At 34.1% G+C, this 21,366-nt stretch overlaps 1 protein-coding gene and 1 pseudogene across 3 annotated transcripts in view; one reads left to right on the top strand and one right to left on the bottom strand.

Annotated features, from left to right (window-relative positions):
* Cdh18 (cadherin 18) overlaps positions 1 to 21,366 on the top strand; it is a 406,710-nt gene that overhangs the window by 134,879 nt on the left and 250,465 nt on the right. For all 3 annotated transcript variants that reach the window (XM_051150995.1, XM_051150998.1, XM_051150997.1), the window contains exon 2: positions 2,393 to 2,872. In XM_051150995.1, coding sequence (XP_051006952.1) covers positions 2,645 to 2,872 — 228 coding nt within the window. In that variant the 5' untranslated portion in view covers positions 2,393 to 2,644. The remainder of the gene's footprint in view (positions 1 to 2,392; positions 2,873 to 21,366) is intronic.
* On the bottom strand, positions 10,624 to 10,946 carry LOC127193550 (60S ribosomal protein L30-like; annotated as a pseudogene).

A 21,366-nucleotide genomic window follows, 5' to 3' on the forward strand; every position in this document is an offset into this window, starting at 1 on the left:
AATTTGAATAGCACATTTTCAGATATTTTAAATATAATTCCAGTTCCAATACTGTATTATTCCTGTCCTGTCAGTTAAAAAACATAAAATGCATTCTAATTTATCAGAACATACTGGTGGTCTTAAGCATTTTCATTCCTAACTATATGATGGCATTTTCCAATTAAACATAACTATCAGGCTATGAAGGATGATTTATTTTGTTTTATTAACAATTAACTATAACTTTATGCCTACCTGAATGCAATTCATTTAACTTGACAAGATAGCTCATGTTTATATGATGGCTGGAAAATTAATAAGGAATAAAGTAAAACATCTCATGATTCTTATAAAAAGTTACATTTCCTTTAACTATAAAGTATAAGGTAAAATTCTGGACACTTGTTACAAGAACAAATAAAAATTTTTCTTTTGGTAATTTTATCATTGTTTTTCTTTCAAGCCTTTCTTGATACAGCTGCTAAAACTGTGTGCTAAAATAAAACCTTTATTGAAGCCATTCCCAAACTTGGAAATCTGTCTTGCTTGGATATCCAATAAGTCCAGACATTAGGACGTTATGAAAAGCACCTGAGAAAATATTTGGCCAATGATCATCAAATTGACATTGCCACTCATGCTTGACTATGTCAGCCTGTGCCCAATTCTGGGGAGATTTTCAACTGCATAGATTTTTCCGAGAGGGCATCATCTTTTCTACTCCATTTTTTCCTAATAACTAAGCATTTTATTTGCCTATTTGATGTTCTTATGACATTGAGAGAAAATTTGGTATATATTTAAAAGTTATATGTATAATAGATGAATAACTGTTTCATTACTTTCATAATTAATTTAATAATCACTTTATAACATCTTCATAGACTCTTCTCTCCTCTCCTCCCAGTCCCACCCTATCATCCCCTTCGCATCACTCCTTTGTTGTTCTCCTCAGAGAAGAGGAGGTTCCCCCCATAGATACCAACCCACCTTGCCGAATTGCAGCAGGACTAAGCTCATCTTTTAGCAATGAGACCAGACAAGGCAGCCCAGCTAAGGGAAAGTGATTCAAAGGCAGGTGACAGAATCAGAGACAGCCCCTACTCCAATTGTTGTTCTTACTTGATATTGTGATTAAATTGTAAACGTTCTTCTTTCTCTTCTATCCTTTAATTTCATGGCATCTTTTTTATTAATTGTCATTGATGGCACATATAACTTTGTACATACATATGCCTCACTAACTATAGTTTAACTCTGTATAGTGTTACTTTCATGCATATTTTCAGAGCTGTCCATTAGCCACTGTAGAGAAATTTGCTATATTTGTTCTTCAAAATGACCTCTTCTCCCTCACCCAGACTTAGTGACTTGCTTTCATTCTTCATATAGGGTTGATGTGTCATGGACTTTACCCACTCCTTATCCCAGTATGGTGTGTTCATTGGTGTATTTCTTGTTCAGCTCATGTTTGTATAGTCATGTTGGTGAGAATTTATGGCTATTTCTTCTTATGTTACTAGGAAATACAATTTCACAGCAAACTCTGTTTTTCTGGCTCTTCCAATATTTCTACCCAATTTTCCACAATGATCCCTGTTGTGGAAGAGAGTGTTTTTCCCTATTTCCATTGGAAATGGACTCCATATCTCCAAATTTTGATTGCTTGTGGTTTTCTGTAGTATTCTCTGTTTATTGAAAGAAGTTTTCTTGACAGTCATGAAGTATATATTTATCTCTGTGTATAATAACAAGTGTTTATAGAATGTTGTTGGCAAATTATTGGTCGCAGAGTTTTATGTAGTACTAATTTGCAATATACACATCATTATTTATTATATCTCACAAAAGTATAAGTATAACATTACATATATAAGTAAGTGTATAATTAATATTGAATATTAAAGGTAAGAAACTACATAAAATGCATTAAAGCACAAGAGTTTGTGTACGTTTGAAAATATTTCCACATTTTAAACTATTTTTTAGTTAATTTTCTTATTGCAGGAAACAATACCATACAAGAAGTAGCTTAGGGGAGGGAGTAACTATGTTACAGTTTCAGTGAGTTTCAGAGGGTGTAATCTGTCATGGTGATGAAAGCAAGCAATAGGAGTGTGAGTTCTGTGCTTACATATAGCCAGAATCAGTGATCAGGAAGAGATACATGTAAGCTCAGCTCTTTCTCCCCTCTTCCATTTTTAGTCTGTACATAATCCTGTTCCATGGGTTGTGAAAATTTCCTTAGTCAAATCTCTCCAAAATAACTACAAAGCAAGGCCCAGTGGTGTACCTTCTAGACAAATCCACACTAATCACCTGCATGGTTCAAAGTAATAAACCTTGTATTTAGTACATGAAGTTAAAATTCACATGTTTAGTGATGTGTGCAATTCTGTCTTCTCAATAGGTAGAAAATGATGACCTCTGCTAATCTACAGTGACAGCTTGGGATCCAATGGCTGCCACCATGATTCCACCCCTGAATAAGGATGTAAATATGGTCTGACCTTTCCCTGATGGGCAGCTAAATCATGGACAGACTAAATGACCTACTTTGGACTGTCCTTCCAAAAGATGCTTTGGCTTCTCTCTTGAATGCACATTGAGCCCTCGTAGGCCACAAAGACAAGAAGGACTGTGAACGGAAAGTGATCTTACAATGAAAATTGCGAGCACATCTTGCATCTGTCCAGTCCTCGTGTGCCTCTGTTTTGTGCAGAGGTGTTATGGAACTGCTCACCACAACTCCATCAAGGTGACCAGAAACCAAACCAAACACACTGAAGGGGAAACAGAAGTTCATCATCGTCCCAAGAGGGGATGGGTATGGAACCAGTTCTTTGTTTTAGAAGAACATATGGGACCAGATCCACAGTATGTTGGAAAAGTAAGTTTGTTTTGATTTCTCTGGAACTATCTGGTAGCTTTTCTTCTCTTGAGAAATTGTGGTATGAGATGAAGGTGGATCTAGAAAATGAATGAAGAGATAAAGACATTTATCACATTATATAAAGCTGCTTCATTGACTGGAAAACTCAAAGTAATTGTGGAAAACAGGCACTGTCCTTCAGATTATATCTGTTTAAAAAGTGATTCACATATACTGAATTACTCTTTCCACCAGTGTTGCCATCTTCTCTTCTAATTAAAATACATTTAATTGGACATGCAAATAAGTGCCTTTTTCTTCAGTATCATAAAGTTGTATTAAAATTCACAATTTTTATCATTGGTCCATAGATATTGCCTGATAAGTTATGTTTTTCTGGCTAATGGACATGATGTTAAAATAACACTTTATACAAACAAACTAAAAACAACCACAACAATACCCAGAAAAGCCCGGTGGAATATGGTTTTACTAAAAAATACACTACGTATTTTAGCAACAGAGAATTTATACTAGAAGAGATAAGGATATATTTTGGTGTGGGAAAATTTCAGAGCTTTAATAAAAGTAGTGTCAAAGATTAGCCTTCTTGTAGACTGGTAATAAATGAGTATTAGACACATCTTATTCTCAACAGGACAAATGCTGAAAATCAGTTCAGAGGGAAGAAGAAAACTATTTAATAAAAAAAAAAGAAAAGAAAAATTGAAAACAAAATAAAACAAAAAATAAATTAACACTTTAGCTCCTATTGTTAATATTTATTTCACTTTAGATGGACATATTATCTAATATCTAAAAATAATTTTAACATATATATCTACATATATGTATAATTTAACCTATATATATATATATATGTTAACACACCACACACATATGTTGCTTTGTTTTCAATATATATTAACTGGGCATGGTAATAAAAATCAAAAGAAAATGTAGTTAGCAAATTATTAATAATGTCAGATAAAGTTCTGTACTTTTAAAAATCCAGTCGCATGTCAATATCTTGATGCATCACTTTCACTCTAGAGCAGACAATGAAGTGGGAAAGCTTACTCATGACTGGGTGCTTATTTGTGAAGGTAGCTGCACTTCTCTCTATTTAATGCCCATCAGAAAAGCAGTTTGCACACAAGTCAGATCACTGACTGCAGCCGCAGCTCCTTCCTACTCCCTGAATGACTGTTTGTTTGTTTGTTTTGTTTTGTTTTTTTGTTTTTGCTTTGTCTATTGGTTAAAGGTATAGTCCTTGTTCCAGACCATGGTACTTTCTCTGCATGTAGGCTGTGCAGGATCAAAAGCAACCTGTTTTATAACAAGGCCATCAGGGAGTCTGTGGAGTCTGTTGTTCCTAGAAACGAAGAGGTCAGTTTATAAAACACAGAAAAAGATCTGAAACAATTCTGCAATATTCACATCTAAATGAAACAAATAATTCATCTCTTATTTTGTACTTTTGCCCTGCAGTGTGTTTCATGAAATGGTGAGTACATCAATATTTAAATATCACATAATGAGTTGCAAATAGTTTTTTATAAACTTCTAATTCCATTGAACAGACAATTCTTTAATTTTTAAAAATAGAATCAAAACAGAAGAAACAGAAATATTGGTTATTTGAGGAAAATGGAAAAATACTTTATTATTAAAAAGTTACACATATTTAATGTTAATTTGAATAAATACGAAAACATAATTTTTGAAGGGAGGAGTGAAGGGTGGGGCAGCTTTTCCCTTCCTCTCTGCCATAACTAGTCTAAAGAAATATGATGCTTCAATGAAAAGATTCCTTCTAAGCAATTTCTGGTACACGATACCCATGAATTTATAGTTGAAAACTTCTGAGCATTAGGCAGGTTTGAAGGTTCATAGTGTAAACTCTCAGTTGCTCATGTTTTAATAGAAAAGTCCCATGGATGAAGGATGACCCCAAAATATGTGGTCACTTACATAACCAACAACATTTCTTTACTTTCACATGGATGGGGTTGTTTGGATTGAGTAGCTATAGTACAAAAGGGGAACAGGATTGAAAATTTTCTATATTCCTAATTACAGAATATTTAAGTTAGAGTTGGCACCTGGAGTAAAATGCTAGATGGAATTTTATTGTCTCTCTCTTGTGTAGGACATATGCAAATAACCAAAGAATCTATGAATTCATTAAAGTGATATCTATATGAAGTCCAGAGACAGTGTTTCATAGGGCTCCTCACTTTTTTGTGCTCCTATAGTATTCCAAAATGTTCCTGAGCCTCACAGGTGTGATAAAGATGTACATTTTAAATATGAATACTCAGTCATTTATTCTCAGGATTTTAACCAGTTAAACATCTCTCCAGTGACTCCTGTTCTCTGTAAAAAAAGACTCTTGTCTGACTGAAACTGAGAGAAGCACAGGCCAATGAGTATAAACATTAATATTTAGAAGATAATACTACCAGTTAGCAAAATAAGAATGACAAATACTATCTTAAGGCTTGTGACATCCTAGCCTGGACTTTACCATTATTAAATAAAGTACCAGGCTTGAAATACTCTCCTGTGGAACAGGCCATAAATACAAGGAGAGAACATTTACCCATAAACATCCTGTTATTATTACACAAATGTGAAGATCTTGAAAGACTGGTCAGTCTTGTCCTATGAAGGGTCCAGCTAGAGATGTAATCATTGTTTGTTTGTTTGTTTGTTTGTTTCTTCACAGCAGCCTGTATGTAGTAAGTACCTTCTAGTACTATGAGAGCTAGCTCTCCATGATGGAGTTACCTGATCATACGTCGAAAAGACGTGGTATCATCAGCAATAGGGTCTTACCATGGTATTATGGCTGATAATCAAAGGCAATGCCAGTAGTATGTGTTGTTTCAGAGACTTCTGGGATACACCTGACCAAAATCTCCTAAGGAGATATCCCGTGCCTTATAGTGCAATTCCATGTAATAACCCATGTCTTTTGGGAGGAAAAATTTCCATCCACTCAGGGTAATTTTGTCAAAATCCTTTTCAAGGTTTATTTTGAAATTATATTACAAATTAGTGACTTTCCATTATGTTCCTATACATACTCAATTTTGGTTGAGAACGACTACTTTTACTTCTCTTCTATCCTGGCTCTTGAATATGTGAACTCCTAGCATTATTCCCCTCTTTTCTCATGTCACATAGAATCTACTACATGAACCATAATGTTTTTTATTGTTTAATGATAGAAGGCTTCTGCATAATTTTTTATGAACCCTTACTTCAAGTTACCTGTATCCCTATATTGACCCCAATTTTTTAATATCTCTTTCTGCTTAAACTTAGCACCTCCAGTAGTCCACAATCATACTTTCATTTTTCTATAATTTATTATCTGAAGTTTTAATGTATCCTACTTTCCTAATTTTCATTTGTATTCCACATTAAACTATAAAATATTTTGAGCTAGTCTCTGAATATGAGAGCAACCTTGTGGAATTTTTATGTCTGTTTTATATTTTGTTTTAATGAAAAAACCATGTTTACTTCAAATATTTGTATATGACCATCATCTACATTGTGTATAATTAAATAATTAAGAATAAAGGCTTTATATAATTTAGGGTAGAATAGTAGAACCATTTTTCTGAATTTACCATTCAGTTTTCCCATGTTGATATAAAGATATATATGATAAAAAGTTAATAAATACTTGTATTTTCTGATGAAATAATTATACCATACTTTATTAAATTGTGCAATACTTTATGCTACTGTCATGATTGTCACTATACTTAATCCATAAAGCATTGAAGATATCAAGTAAATCTATTAAAAATGCGGTGAGCAAATCTATCTCACTCTTACTCTCCCCTCTCACCCAACAATGTAGATTGAAGAGAATTACTCTTCTGTGGATTTAATAAGCAACTAAAATCATGTAGAAGGTAAAAGTGAATTCTCAGAATCTGTAACAGATATAATCATCATTTTGTTACATATCTGACGCAATGAGAAACCAGCTCAGAACTGCAAAGCGACGTTTTGATGTTTGTGGGATTTGTAAGGACAACATCAGAGAACAATTAATATATCAAAATATTTAGTTAAAATAATTTCTAGTTTGTAAAATGTGAAATTATTGAAAGCTTTGATGATGGCTTCAGTTTTCTGTACTTTGGTTACAAAGAATAAACCAGTAAATCTTTTTTGGATTGAAAAAACAAATATTTATATCAAATATACAAGTTTAAGATTAAAAAAAGAAAATATCATACATTATTGAGATGTTCAGCTTTTCAGAAAAAAATTCAGAATTTTAATGTCAAAGGACTCTGAATTAATATTTAATTGTACAGCCAAAAATGGACACAGTAACTATCTCATATCATCAGGTTTATAGAAATAACTCATCTAAAAAGATTGGAATTAAAGCTTGGTCTGGTTTGTAAGGAAGACATCAAACAGTTTCAACCATATGAGTAACACAGAAAACAATAGAGCTCTAACCAGTTGACAGTAATCACCACACCACAATAACAAGGAGGAGAGAATTGAAAACAAATAGAGAATTAGCTAAAACAGTACTAGTTGTTATTGAAAATAACAGAAATACAGAATTTGTGGTGTGCATTTCTGTTACACTAGCACTTTGAAAACAGAAAGAGGAGGAACAATCCAGTCCACTCTTTGTAATAGAAATCATTTGTTAGCTGAATAACTATTTATCTTTGGGTGGTACATATTTATTTCCTGATCATTTTCAGATGAATTGCTTGTTTTTAAAATACCACAGTAAAAATTTTGGTGGAGATTTTGGAAACTTCATGTCATAAGAATGTTCATACCGGTGCTTAGAAAGCAGCTGTGACTGTTAAGGAGATCACAGCGCTGAAGAGGAAACATCCACAGTGAAGGAAAATAATAAGGACATTTCCTGAAAGAAAAATATCACATCCCACAGACATCCATTTTATGAAAAGTAAAGTATATTTAAAAGATGAAATCCCTAGACCTATAGGTTTTCATATCCCAAAAAGCAACAATGTGGGAAAGGGTTTCTCTAAAGTCACCTAAGAAGTCTGTGTATCTGTGGTTTAGGTTGGCCAGACTCTATCTGAAACTTTTAGCATTCTATCAGTGTTGCTTAAATGATGAACACACTTAATATCAAATATATAAGGCTGTAAGAGGTCTTTTACCAAAAACTAACTGCAGCATTAAGCCAATAGATTTAGTTAAAGATTTACATAAAAATAGAAAAAACACAATACAGACAAACCAACAGACTAACCATAGATAATCGAACACAGACATGTGATTATATAGAATATGATATATTATCATATATACAGATTTACTTACATAAATTCAAAGAATGAACAGTCACTCCCTGTGCTGTATTTAACTTAGAAAAACAATAAAATTGATTATGTTAGTCAAAGCTTTCTTTTCTTTAATGTCTAAGACCAGAGGAACTATATTATTATTATTATAATTATTATTTTTTTTTTTTTTTTCGAGACAGGGTTTCTCTGTGTAGCCTTGGCCATCCTGGACTCACTTTGTAGACCAGGCTGGCCTCGAACTCACAGTGATCCGCCTACCTCTGCCTCTCGAGTACTGGGATTAAAGGCGTGCGCCACCACGCCCGGCTTATTATTATTACTGTTATCATCATCATCACCATCATCACCATCATCATCACCACCACCACCATCATCATCATCATCCCCATCACCATCATCATCATCATCATTATTTTACTTCCTGACCACAGTTTCCCCTTTCTGCTCTCCTCCCAGTCTCTGGCTCTTACTCACTTCCCCACCATCCTCCCATACTTCCTCCTTTTCTCCTCAGAAAGGCTCAGATATCGTTCTCCTTGGCATTTCAAGTTGTAGTAGGACTTGGCACATTTTATCCTATTGATACTAGGGCACGGCAGCCCAGTTAAAGGAAAAGAATCCCAAGGCTCATAGTAGAGTAAGGTACAACTTCAGCTCTTGATGTTAGGAGTCCTACAGGAAGACAGAAATACACAGCTGTTAACATATGTGCAGAGGGTCTGGTTCTCTCCCAAGTATGTTCGCCGTTTGGTGGTTTATTTTCTGTTAACCACTATGGGACCAGGTTAGTTGGTTCTGTGTATTTTCCTGTGGTGTCACTGACTTGTATACCTTCTTCATCACCTAGAGGTACAGTTCTTAAAATGGGAGTGCGTATATGACTTTTGAAGCCTGATGAAGAAAGATATCTCAGGTCTAGATGAACAGGTCCATTTTCCCTCTACAGTTGTATTCTAACTGGGATGTCCGGGGAGGTGATGACGCATTCTATATGATCCAGAGTAAAATATTTTTACTCATCCCACTAACTTGATGCTAGTCCTGCCAGGGATAACTCATGAAAATGCCACTAAAAATTATGTTTACAGCTAGTTAGGCATTCAACAAGTCAGAAAACTTGAGATATAAAATTTGTTAAGAGACTAACTCTGTCTAAAAACAGGCACCAGATATATTGCAGTGAATTCATCCTATAGAGTGAAAAATACATAATATTTATATAACTTACCAGTGTTGAGAAACATTGTGGAACATCAGTAAATAAGGAAAGAGGGACGGGAACTATTGAAGGGTGAACAGTGTCATTCAGAATGTTTTTCAGTACAGATGTGCTTTGGCTAAAGTAAATAAATTACTACATCTACTTCTTCCTACTTCTGTCACATTTCTTGTGAAAATTTGATTCATATCTGGAGTCTGAGTTGGAAAATAACAGTAGAGCACTGTTTGGATTCTGCTGTGTCAGGTAATTACTTTCAGAATTCTGTTACTGAAAGCCAGTTGTGTTAGATGCTGTTTCTTTTCCTGGGAAACAGAAATTCTGTAATGTACAGCTTCAGGATCTGATGGAAGTTACTTTTCCACTTAGGGAGAATAAATAAATACCTCATACAGTTGTGCATGATAGGAAAAATATTAAAGTAAATATAATTTCAGAAAGCTAGATGGCCTATGGTAAGATAATTATATATATACTCATTTCTGTTTTGAATGCAAATTACAATTATTCAACACTTATTAACAGAAATACACTTTAGGAAATAGTTGCTTAAATGTGTAATGTACAGGTATGTGTGTGTGTGTGTGTGTGTGTGTGTGTGTGTGTGTGTGTGTTTATTTAGAAGTGTTAGGATATTTATGGTTCTCTAGGAAGCTCATACACTATGCTAGAGAAACCTACTCAGTGTTTTGTGCCCATAATTTCTCACCACACAGAGTGTTTCCTTTATTTTCAAATAATCAAAGTGACTCTTCAGCCATGGTCTATATGCTGGTAATTTGTATTTGGAGTTTCAGTCTTCTCTAGATAATATAACATGAATATGTAATCTTGATTTATTTGCTGCCATCACTAAATTAAGCAAAGAGGAAAAAATGTAGTCGGTGAGCCCCGTTTTTTTAAAGTGAAAATTAGTTGTAATTGAAAGTGAGTCACATACTTGAGTTGTGGACAGATATAAAAATGCATTTAATTATATAAAAAATAACTATTATAAATCTCAAGGACAGCATGGAGGAATAGAACTAGAGTCTAATTGCTTGGGACTCTGAGACTGGAGGATCACTAATCTGTATACAGTTGAGCAATTTAGTCTCAGGTTTTTAAAAGGAAAATTTTAAAGTGGAGATGTTCAAATACAGGTGGCCATGCCACTAACCTGAGATTTTTGAAAGAACTCTGGCAACATTTTATTAAAGGAAAACTTTCTTGGTTTACTTTTCACCAGTCTGTTCAGGCATCTTCTAATAATATCAGAATCCCTTGGGTCAATGACAGCCAGTGTGCATACTCTGTAGTATTTTCCTCATGCTGTGAACAATTCAATACTACTGCCAGTGTAGTGATGGACACCAGTGTTAGCCAACATGGCATAGTATTCTATTTCATATTTCCTCAAAGCTAGGCAGTTGTTGGCAAGGATAATCAGCTTTGCTTTGCCTTGTCTGATCATCTTCAGAGTCAGCTTGTATCCTGGTACTTACTTTCTACTTTTCATAACAAGCTGGAGCCAAAAGTTGACCGACTCTAAAGACATTTATTTTTTGTCTTTTATTTTATTTAATTGATTTATTCAGATTCCATCTTAATTGTTATCCCTCACATGTACCCTCTTGTTCCTCCCTCCCTCTTTCACCCTACTCTTCTCCCCTAAGTCTGTGACAGAATGGGACACCCTCCCCCACCATAGGGTCACAGCCTTCATAGGCTGTGGTGGTCAAATATGGGACACCGGAGTTCATGCCAGAGTCAGTCCTTGCTCTCCACAGAACTGTGGAGAATGTCCTGACCATTGGCTAGATCTGAATAGGGATTCAATGCTTAATGCATGTATTGTTCTCAGTTGGTGCAGTAGTTTGAGTAGACCCCCTGGGTCCAGATCAACCCATCATGATGTTCTTCTTGCAGCTTTCTAGTACCTTCTGGGTCCTCATATTTCCCCATCCTCCCATACTTCTCTCACCTAGAGTCCCAATAAGGAATCGCTGCATCTATCCTAATCTGATAAATAAAGACTTTCATAGGACATCACTTGTAGGCTAGTGTCCAATTATTAGTGAGTATATACCATGTGAGTCTTTCTGGGTCTGGGTTAACTCACTCAGTATGATCATTTCTAGTGCCTCCTGCTTGCCTGCAAATTTCAGGATTTCCTTGTTTTTAATAGCTGAGTAGTATTTCATAGTGTAAATGTACCACAATTTCTTTATCCATTCTTCGACTGAATGACATTTGGGTTGTTTCCAGACCCTGGCAATATGAATAAAGCTGCTATGAATATAGTCCATCAAATTTCCTTGTTTTATGGTGGAACATCTTTTGGTGTATTCGGAAGAGCGGTATGGCTAGATACTGATGTAGAGTTTCCAAAGGTGCTGTACAAGTTTGCACACCCACCGGCAATGGAAGAGTGTTCTCCTTTCCCCACATCTTTGCCAGCATGTCATGTGAGTTTTTTTTCTTAGCCATTGAGATAGGTGTAAGATGGAATCTCAGAGTCATTTTGAGTTGCATTTCCCTGATAAATAGGGATGTTGAATATTTCTTTAAGCATTTCACAGTCATTTGATAATATTCTGTTGAGCATTCTCTGTTTAGTTCTGTACCCAATTTTTAAGTTGGATTATTTGTTTTAGTGGTGTTTAATTTCTTAAGCTCTTTATATATTTTGGATATTAGACCTTTGTCAGATGTAGGGTTGGTTAAGATCTTCTTCCAGTCTCTAGGCTGTTGCTTTGTTCTGTTGACAGTGTCCTCTGCCTTACAGAATATTCTCAGCCTCATGAAGTCCCATTTATTAATTGTAGATCTTAGAGCCAGGGCTGTTGGAGTTCTGTCCAAGAAGTTGTCTCCTGTGCCAATGAGTTCCAGGGTCTTCCCCCACTTTTTCTTCTAACAGATTTAGTGTCTCTGGCCTTATGTTGAGGTCTTTAATCCACGTGGACTTGAGTTTTGTGCAGGGTGATATACATGGGTCTACTTGCATTTTTCTACATGTAGACATCCACTTAGACCAGCAACATTTGTTGAAGATATTACCCTTTTTCTACTGAATAGATTTGGATTCTTTGTCAAAAATCAATTGTCTATATGTGTGTGGATTTATTTCTGGATCTTTAATATGATTCCACTGATCAACCATCCTATGGCTATGCCAGTACCATGCTGTTTTAATTACTGTTGCTCTATACCACAGCGTGAGGTCAAGAATGGAGATTCCTCCAGAAGATCTTTTCTTGTGCTAGATTGGTTTAACTATTCTAGTTTGTTTTTTTGTTTGTTTTTTTTTTTTTTTTTTTGTTTTTTTGTATATGAAGTTGAGAATTAATCTTTCAACGTCAGTAAAGAATTATGTGGTGCAAAGGAAGAAGAAAGTTTCATATGTACTAAAATAAATAAAACAAGAGAAATTTCTGGTTTTTATTGTTTTTAATTTCATCATTCACACTAAACAGTGAACAACAGTATTCAGAGCATATCCAACACATTGAGAAAACCAAATATAAGGTAAAATAAAAAAGGACATAAGCATATGTGCTTTGGATATTCACTTAGGTTCATATAATCACATATTCATTAATAGAATTTGTAACAAAGTGGCTAAGGACAACACTATATTCAATTTTAATACATAATTGGATATATTGGAAATGGACATTGCATTTATATATCATTGATTATAATATCCCTAGAACTACAAATAATTCACTGCATTTGATGTATATAACAGCACATAAAATATGTTATTTGTCATAGATATTCCAGTTACTATTAGCTATCTTACTTTACAGATTACATAATTGATTTCCAGTTGGAATAAGTTATTTTTTAAAATGTCATACTTTCTGCAAAAATCTGCAAGAAAAGTAGTCAGCATTTACAAAACTGATTAGTCTACAAGTACTATGAAAATACTGTTTTAAATACAATTTTTTTAAACAATAAGTGGGCTTAGAATATATTTATACACAAATATACATGCATATATATTTCCATACGTATACAAGTGCATATATACACCATAAATTCATATATGTATACATATATATGTGTGTGTGTGTATGTGTGTGTGTATCTCAGTGGTGTGGGAAAATAATTCATTTCAGTAGTGAAATGATGACTCAAAAATATAGAATGTTCTGAAATATAAAGCAGTGTTTATATATAATGTAATTAAGTATTTATAGTGAATAAATACCAAGTATGTTTCCAATATAAAGTTTGTAACTGCAGTTTTATTCTGCAATGCATTGTTTAACCTTCAGTTAAGATAAAATAGTGGCAAAGGATACAAATGATATCCTATCAAAGATGCTGAAATATAGAAAGTTATTTCCAGTTAATCTCATGTACTTCAAATGGCTAAATGAATCTGAAATCAACTTGAAATGAAAAATTGGCCTGTAGTCATAATTATCTAATCACAAAAGCATTGCAATTATGACAATTTACCTGTAAATATTTGAGTAATTTAGAAAGTTTGTATTTTTCCAAATATGGATATTATGTACTTTAAAATAATACAAAGTTATTATTAAAACTAATAATCAGCATAGTAAAATATAAAAATTAAAATAGCAAAGACCTAACATAGATTAGGAGTAGATAAAAGAAATTGTCTGTTACACGATTCTGGAATATCTCAGAAACTTTCTTATGTGTAAGCTGTTTCTTTATGCACATATGAGAGAGAGAGAGAGAGAGAGAGAGAGAGAGATACACACATAGATACACATATACACACACATAGCCTTCATTATTACTACTTACTGTGTGAGTCTGTTTTATCCTGTTTTTATTTCTCAATTTATGACTGAGAAGATATTATTAGTTTAGTTTAGTTTTGAATAATATAAAAGAATGTGAGATATTGGCCAAGGTATAGAGGAAAAAATCATTCCTCACAGTTCTGGAAGTTGAGAAATAGAAGGAAGCACAAAACAAGGTGCATGCATGCAAGGAAAGCTTTGATTCAAGTCAGAAGAAGGTGGAAGCCACCATTTACATAAGGCAAGTTAGAAACAGAGAAGGGGATAAGTGTAATAAAAAAAAATGAGAAAGAGATAAAGTTAAAAAAGAGATAAAGAGTTAATGACATGTCACAAGGTGCCATCCTTTTAGCTCAGCCACCTCCCTCTTTCAGTCACCCTTATCATTAGTGTGACTATTAGTAAACGGTAGCTTTGTTTTATTATACGATTCCCATATTGAGCTTATTTTAAGATTCACTTTCTCAGTGTTCTCTGAAAATGTTACTTGCTACTGGGATCAGAAGGATGCTTGAATATCCTGCTTTATACAGGGAAGGTACATGGAGATTGAGCCACCTCCTCCATGCTAGTTCCAAGCAGTAGCAGTCCAGTCCCCATTCTTTGTGTGGAAAGATTACCAGCAATGATAAAAAGATACTGCTCAGTTCTCAGAAATTTACATTATAATAAGAGTGTTGCCTAAGAGAGGGCACTAAATGGTTTCCCTTTATCTTTACCAAAAACATCAGATGTCTTAGCCTTAAACAATTACAAAACAGCAAACGTGACATGGAAGAATGCAGTCTATGACAAAATATCTTATAGTAAATAAGGTAAGGAAGGAAGAGTTCATTTTGTTCACGGTGGAGAGGAGAGGCATTTCAGGAAGACCATGATGTAGTTGGCGTCTTAGTGTGTTTTTTATGAGTCCAAATCTTCACTTATTAGCTGTTGGCCTCTATATTTTTAAGGTGACAGTCTAAGCTTTTAGCCATAGTATCAACCTTTATTGAGAGGCTTAAGACTTTCAAAAATTTTAAATACATACTTATCTAATCTTCATGATGCAGCCAGTTTGTCTGCAACCCTACCACTACAAGAATGTGACCAGATGGGTACCTGGGTTTGATTATCAAGCAGTTAGCTGAGTCTTTGATCAACAACATATTTAATGAGAGACCATAACTCAGACAACAATATGAAGAAAAATCAAAGGAAATATACTGATTTCTGATATCTATGTTCACACACATACACAGATATATGTACATGTGTGCATATATTCACACTACAATGCATATATAGACAGAAACATATATAATAGCACAGCTACACACAAGTTTAACAATAAAGGCCCTATTGGGATTACTGTTCTATGAGACTAATGATTCTAATCCCTAACCATTCTTCTCATGCATACATATTTGATTCTGTGATATCCACTGTTTAATAACCCACTAACATTTTGATTTTCATATTTTACTGTTCCAGATGGTATTTTTTTCAATTGGTTCCTCACTCTTAATGGCTTCATATTGGTTGAGCATCTTTGTAATTGCAGCCTTTATTCCTCTTTTCAATTTGCATACATTATAATGATTTCTTTATCTTAATGTGAGTCTGCAGCTCTCACTTTCAAAGTCAAACTTTTTCATGTCTCATAATGTTTTATTGTGAACATACGCTCGTTTTTCATGTGTAAGCTTCGTATTCATCCATTGTTAGTATGCATCTGCCTCATCTGGAAATAAGAAGAAAATAGTATGTCTGATCCCCTTTAGCTCTACTCCAGATTATTGTGGAAGAGAACCACTACCGACAGTGACTGGTCATCTTCACAGGGGCTTTTCATGGTCAGGAATCAGGCAGTGACTTCCCATCTTCACTTTGGCTTGTCATGATGGGGAGCGGCTATTTCAATTTGGTTTGCTGTCTTTCTTTTCTACTGTTCTTAATCTTCACTGCTGTTCCTGCCCTGGCTTTCATAAACTGCATCATTGGGCTTCGGTATTATAGTGGCAACAAGATACCACAGACAAATTGGTTCATAAACAGTTTAAATTCTTACAGTTTTTGAGACTGGAAGTTTTATGTGCTGCTGCCCACATAGTCTTGTTTTATATAGGTCCCTTTTATTCTTTCATAGAACAATCACGCTGGAGTTCCTTGACAGGCTGACTTTTTTTCCACTCCTGAAATCTCTAGCCTTATCCCTTAATTCTTACACGAGTCTGCTTTTTAATATAATTAATTATAACAGGGATTAGTATTTAAACATATGAATTGCAGACACAAATATTTAGATTTTCATCATTACTGTTCTGACACACAGATATTTCTGTACAAACTGAGGTCAAACCACCCTAGGTATTAAGCTCAGAAATGTAAGCCTGACAGCAGGGGTTGGTGCTAGGTATATGTCTATAGTAATTCAGCATATGAGAGAAAACATGCAATATTTGTCTTTCTTTGTGTTCTTTTTCTCCCCACCTGACATGATGAATTCTGTTTCATTCAATTTTCCTGGAAACTCCTTATTTCATTTTTGTTTATGATTGTATAATATATTTATTGCATATTCATTTTATATTGGCACAGTGAGCAGATTCTAGGATAAATAAGCCACAAAGGAGAATAATGGCTTTTCAAATCAAATCAGAAAAATAAAATGAAGCTGCACCTGCAATTGATGGATGTTCAGGCTAATTTAATTTTCTATGGTAAATAGAGCAGCAATAGTCATGGGTGACTATGTGTTTATAGTATGTAGACTTTCTGTTTTTCAAGTGTATACAAATAAGTTTTATCGGTGATACAGTAGTTCTGTTTATATAAAATTTTCCTTTTCTCTTCATTTCCCCCACATTTCTTAATCTTTCCTCTGTGCTGCAAAAGTTTTCATTCTCAAAAGTTGTGAAGAGCGGTTTGTGTTTCTTTATGCCCTTTGCCAGGCTTTGTTCTTATTTGTTTCCTTACGTCAAGCCTTTCTATCGAGAAGGGACTAGAACCATAAAAGAAGTTTTAATTTGTATTTTCTGACTATGAAACAGGTCAGACAAATTTTAAATTATTTATTGATGTTACTATTTTTCTTGTGAATGTTTTCTCTTTAGTTTCTTAGGCCATTGATTGATGAGATCACTCTTTTCCTCAGGCATTTAATTCTCTCCCATATCCTTATACTCTCTCTATAGGAATGTTGTATCTGATGTTTTCCTAGGATCCCTTGTGTTTGTGTGGAAACAATTTAGCCAAGAGCAGTTTATGCCAGAAAAAAAGTATGTTTGGCTTATGTTTCCTGTTCACAGTCCATTTTTGAGGGAAGTTATGGTACAACCTCAAGAGGGGACCATAAAAGAGTACCAAATGTTGGTTGATCACAGGCCCATGCTTAACTACATCTACAGGATAATCCATTCCCACTATATAGATATTGTGCTGCCCACAAGGTCTAGGTCTGTCTACATCTATGAGAAATGCATTTATACAGACATGGGCACTGGCCAATGTATTCTATGTAATTTTTCATTTGACACCACTTTCTTAGATGACTATAGGTTGTTAAGATTAAACGAATTGTTAAAATTAACTAGGAAAGAATTACCCCAGACAGATTTTTTTTTCCTTTCTGAAGAGTATTTCGTTACTCTCATGATTGTTGAAATTGTTAAACATTAGTTTTCTAATTTGATGTGGCTATTTGCTAGCTTCTGGCTTTATTTATCATGTTATTAGAATGGTTGTAAGACTGCCTATGCCAATATCTTGAGGTGGTTTAGTGGTACTCTTATAATTTGCAAAAAATTTGCCTTTACATTAAAAGTTTTGATACATTTTGGTTTGCCCTCTGGATAGGGTGAAGGATGTGGAAATAAATTTATCCCTCTATCATGGAGAAATCCAGCTTTCTCATCACCTCTGTTAAATATGCTATATTTTCTCAAATGCATATTTTTGACTCTCTTTGTCAGACATCAGGTCAGAGCACTGAGGATTTAATTCTCAATTGGATGCTTCATTAAATCCATTATCTTCTTTTATTTTGTGTCAATACCATGCTACTTTTGTAGATATGGTTTCATGATGTAATTTGAGATAGGCTTCTATGAGAATTTTAGTTTTTCATTCCTGCCAAGGATTATCTGTTAGTCATCTCTTTAGTACATTTATGTGAATTTTAGGGTGCAAATTCTCAAGTTCTGTGGAGAACAAACTGGAATTTTGTATATGTGGAAGTAAATGTACTCTACCATTTAAGGAAAATGCCTATGGTTATGTAATAAATAAATACAATTTGTACACTTTCCAGTAATTTTCACAAACATCATAAACCTCTAATATAAAGGTAATTCCAAAATTTATAGACTTATTATTCAATTCTTATGTTAAAATATATAGCACATATATAATTTGAAGACATTTGAAAATCTATGAACCATGCAGGCCAAGCTTAAACATTACAGCTCAAGTTTTCATCTTGTATGTTGAAAACTACCAATTTGATTTAAGTCTAACAACAGCGACTTTCATTTCATGTACTGGAAGCCAAAGTACAAATGTTTCCTAAGAACTGATTTCTTTATTCTGCACATTATTTTTCAAAACATCCATGTGTTTCAGGCCCATGTCATATTTTTGTCCTCTCTCTCCCAAAGTATCAGTGGCTTAAAACAAATACTTTACAAAATAACCGAAAATACATGAAAATCTAAGACTTTTGTGTCTATCACTGGAGGAAGAAGTTCTTGTCGCCGCACGCAGAGGCAACCAGCTCAATAAATGAATGTCAACATCAGAACTTCCAAATATGTTGAAATGGTGGATTTAACTTAACTTCAAACGATAAAACCATCAGACATATCCATCACACTTGCCCATTTATGTTACGACTCTGCCTTCACATGTAATGTTTGTCGTGCTAGTTTCTAAGAAACAGAATTTCAGTCATAACTTAGCTGGGCTGCTTTGACAGCAAGTCTGTCACAATACAGGGATCAAGCTATCAACTGGAACTGCTATTGAGGTAACAGCAACAAATTGAGATATGGCTCAGTTTGGCAGAAAATACCCTCCCATGTTCACTCACTTGCCCCAGCCTGCGGGTTTCAACTAAAACTCAGGATGGAGTTCACCTGTTGAAAATGCAAGACACAAAGAAGGAGAGCAAGTCTGATTGATCAAACTCTTAAACTTTATTAGTCAGGCAGCAGCTTTTATAAGTCAGAAGGCAGGGGAGCATATTGCTATAGCAACCGAACTGCAGGCTTTTCTCAAAACATAGGGAATTCCAGGCAGGGTCATAATGTCCTGCCACACAGGGCATCTTGCTCTGTCTTTATCTAGCTTTAGTCTAACTGCTGACTGACAACAAGGTCAGCTAGTTTCTGGTGAAAGGCAAGCTTTGGGAAAGAGAGAGACTTAAAGGTGCAGACTGGGACAGGATGGCTAAACATTAGCCATATGGCCTACTGTCCCCAACACTCACTTGTCTGTTCCTAGGCTCCAGATTTTCATTGGCTTTTGGGTGAAAGCCAACTGATCCCTCCTCTTCCTATCCTCATCACCATCCCTGTCTAGTCCCCTCGCTCGCCCCACCTACTTGTTACTTATCTTCTTTAGGTCTATGAATTGGAGCATGATTATCCTTTTATTTAGGGCTAATATTCACTTACAACCTGTATGTCTTTCTGGGTCTGGGTCAGAATTATCCTTCCTAGTTCCCTTCCTTTGCTTGAAAATTGAAAGTTGTCTTTTCTTTTAATAGCTGAGTAATAATACATTTCTAGTTTTGAAAAAGCTTGTTCCCTATATGATCTGCACCAGTTTTGGACCCCATACTCTCCTGCAGAATCCACTCAAGTTACAGGCACTATAGATGTGTACTTTCACAATCAGCACAAGCTATGCTTGTGAATGTTTAGGGCAAGAGTCACATGTTAGTTTCATCCTTCATGTTTCTTATACAAATATATGTAAAGGACATGGCCATGGGCAACATGTATATTTATTCTTTATAAAATTTAGAAGTTTCTGCCTTTAGTTCATATTATTAAAGTATTTAGTTACAAAATAACACAGTATTGTGAAATTAAAATATAACAGAACATACATATAATTAAAATCTAGAATTTAAATTTACATGTTTATGATATACTAATTTTTAATAGATTCACAATTATGATATCATATCCCTCCTTATAAATGAAATCTTCTCCTTATTAGTAATCAATGCCCCTGATTCTCCATCCTGCACTCTTCAGTATGCAGATTGGATGATTTTGTAGCTCCTATTCTCTTTCTTTGATAACTGAAGCTAGAACTGTTGCTGCATACAGTAATTATGTGTGTAACAATTTAAAATTTATCATATTTTTTAAATGACTATAATTTGTTGCAGTTTCATCTGCAGGGTATAGCAATCCAGGTTCTCTACAACATTGCCAGCACTTGTTTATTTTCTGTCTTTTTGAAATTTTAGCTCTCTTAGTGGGTGTTAAATGGTAACTTCTAGATTTAATTTGCATTTTCCTAATGACTAATGGTGACAATGATTTCCTATGTTCTATGATTACTTTTATAATGTTTTATTGAAATATGCCCATGAAATCCTTTTTCATTTAGAATTGGTTTCTCACTTTTTTTCCATGTTGAATGTTTTTTAAAAATTTTAGAAACAGAATCCTTATCAAATATATGGTTTGTTGTTGTTTATCTACTCTATAGTTGATTTTCAATTTATTGTAAAGTTTAAAGTAAAAAATAGCTAATGTTTAAAATTGTCATTTATTATTTTATCTTTCACTTAACAATCAACTTGTTGATTGTTCATCTTCTTTTCTTTATTACTTGTTGCTCTATAACTATAGATTCTCAAATTTTCATTATGTTTATAGTCCATAAAATTTAAGATAAGTTCTATATTTCCTTTGTGATTTCTTCTTAATTCGATTATTATTTTAAGTGTACTGTATACATTTGTATTCATTTATATAGATTTTTTCAGTTCTTGATCCTAAATCCTCTCTTAGCGGGGCAAAAACTATTCATCACTTTAGTTATCAAACTATTAACATTGATTCCTTCTGTATGCTTTATATGGAAGAATCAATTATGAAAATAAAATTGTTCAGTGATATCTTATTTAGATTTTTTCTAAATATCTGTTAAATATATTTTACTTAGATTTTTCAAGTCCTCTATTTTATG

This window comes from Acomys russatus, chromosome 9, assembly GCF_903995435.1.
Source record: "Acomys russatus chromosome 9, mAcoRus1.1, whole genome shotgun sequence".
Taxonomy (NCBI): Eukaryota; Metazoa; Chordata; class Mammalia; order Rodentia; family Muridae; genus Acomys; species Acomys russatus.